Source organism: Moesziomyces antarcticus (assembly GCF_000747765.1).
Source record: "Moesziomyces antarcticus DNA, scaffold: scaffold_v10173, strain JCM 10317, whole genome shotgun sequence".
In the NCBI taxonomy this organism is placed as follows: Eukaryota; Fungi; Basidiomycota; class Ustilaginomycetes; order Ustilaginales; family Ustilaginaceae; genus Moesziomyces; species Moesziomyces antarcticus.
In genome coordinates this window covers 1-1,575 of record NW_014638837.1, presented here as the reverse complement: position 1 = coordinate 1,575, position 1,575 = coordinate 1, and the positions used below count along the sequence as shown (strand labels likewise).

The window sequence follows — 1,575 nt, the reverse complement described above, 5'->3', positions numbered from 1 at the left end:
ACACACACACACACACACACACACACACGCAGTCCCTGGCACCGGCGTCTGGGAGTCCCCACGGAAAACCAACACGGCGGTGCGCTTGGCCATATAAAGTTGCAGCCTGGAACTGGTGATCTGTTTCCTGCCCTAGCTCCAGCATCTTCCAGACTCGACCGCCAACATGACCGCCACCACCGTCCCCGTCATCGCCAACGTGGCGCAGCAGATCGAGATCGACGTCGACACGCTCGATGTGGCGCTCACGCAGCAGCTCAAGTCGCTCGGCGTGCAGCCTCACGACATGACCTCGAACCAGTTCATCGTCGCCGATGCACTCGCGCTCGAGCCCAACCAGCTCATCCTCGAACAGGTCATCCGCGAGAGCCCAGACGCCGACTGGCTCACCATCCTCGACCGCGTCGTAAGTCAACTTGGGTAAGAGGGTCAAAGCAGAGCAGATGGCTGACCTGATTCTCGTCGTCTGTGCATGTTTAGAGTGTCCGCCTTTGCTCGCTCAACCTGCCCAACATTGCCGGACGTGCGTTGCTGCAGGCGTCGCCCGCCAACGCGTACAACGCCGAGGGCATTGTCAACCATGCGCTCGCCTACTGCCGCGAGTTCGAGGCGGTGGGTATCTCCAAGGACCGATTCTGCATCAAGATCCTCACCACCGGCCCCGGTATGCTTGCCGCCCAGATCCTCGAGAAGCAGCACGGCATCAGCACGCTCGGCACGGGTCTCTTCTCGGTTCCGCAGGCGCTCGCCGCGGCTCAGGCTGGATGCCTCTACATCTCGCCGTACTTTAACGAGATCCTCGCGCACTTTACACCGGTGCCCGAGCGTCTGGTGTACGAGGTGCCGGAGAAGCAGCACCCCATGTCGGCGCGTATGGCGCACATCTACCAGGCGTACCGCGAGCTGGTGCTTGCCGGCAAGTGCGCGCAGCCACCGGTGATCAAGTCGGCGAGCTTCATCGCGATGAACGAGGTGCTGGCCATGCCCGCGCTCGGCTCGCAGCAGGCCACCATCCTGGCGCCGACGCTCGTCGAAATGTGCTCGCTCCAGACCGCTGCTGCGCCTGCTGGGGCGTACAAGCCCAGCAAGACCTACTCGCTCGAGCTGCCTGCCACTACGCTGCCCCTGCTCAAGCTCGACCCGCTGCGCGAGGATGGCAAGGCCCAGACATTCGACCTCGCCGTCGACTACCTCGCCAACAACGCTGCTGAGCTCGAGAGCGCGATTCAGCAGGATCCCGAGACGGCAAGGAGGATCAAGGACGCCGTCGAGGTCTTCCAGAAGGCCGAGCTCCAGGCGCGCGCGCTCATCGAGACCGCCATGGCCAAGGTCAAGGCTTCCGCTTGAGTCGTCACTTCACTGCTATGGTCAATAGAACGGATTGCAAGGAGCTTAGTCTAGTGCGAGATGGAGGCGTTCTTGTTGTAGATGTCGTTGTACGTGCCGAGGGCGGTGCGCTCGAGGGTGCTGGCGTCTTTGCCGGTGAATCGGAGCGGATCGAGTTCTTTCGCCAACCACTGGTCCTCTTGCTTCAGCTGCCCGGTGAGGATATCAGCTACGAGCTGAGCCGATGCA

At 62.2% G+C, this 1,575-nt stretch overlaps 2 protein-coding genes across 2 annotated transcripts; one reads left to right on the top strand and one right to left on the bottom strand.

Moving 5' to 3' along the window:
• Positions 1 to 166: 166 nt before the first annotated feature.
• PAN0_173d6831 (transaldolase protein) lies at positions 167 to 1,347 on the top strand (the record flags this gene model as incomplete). Its single annotated transcript, XM_014797755.1, has 2 exons — positions 167 to 406; positions 481 to 1,347. The coding sequence occupies 2 exons, from the start codon at positions 167 to 169 to the stop codon at positions 1,345 to 1,347; spliced, it is 1,107 nt and encodes a 368-aa protein (XP_014653241.1).
• A 50-nt stretch (positions 1,348 to 1,397) lies between these two features.
• Positions 1,398 to 1,575, bottom strand: PAN0_173c6830 (uncharacterized protein; the record flags this gene model as incomplete). Its single annotated transcript, XM_014797754.1, has 1 exon — positions 1,398 to 1,575. A coding segment is annotated over one exon (178 nt), but the record flags the coding sequence as incomplete, so codon positions are not given.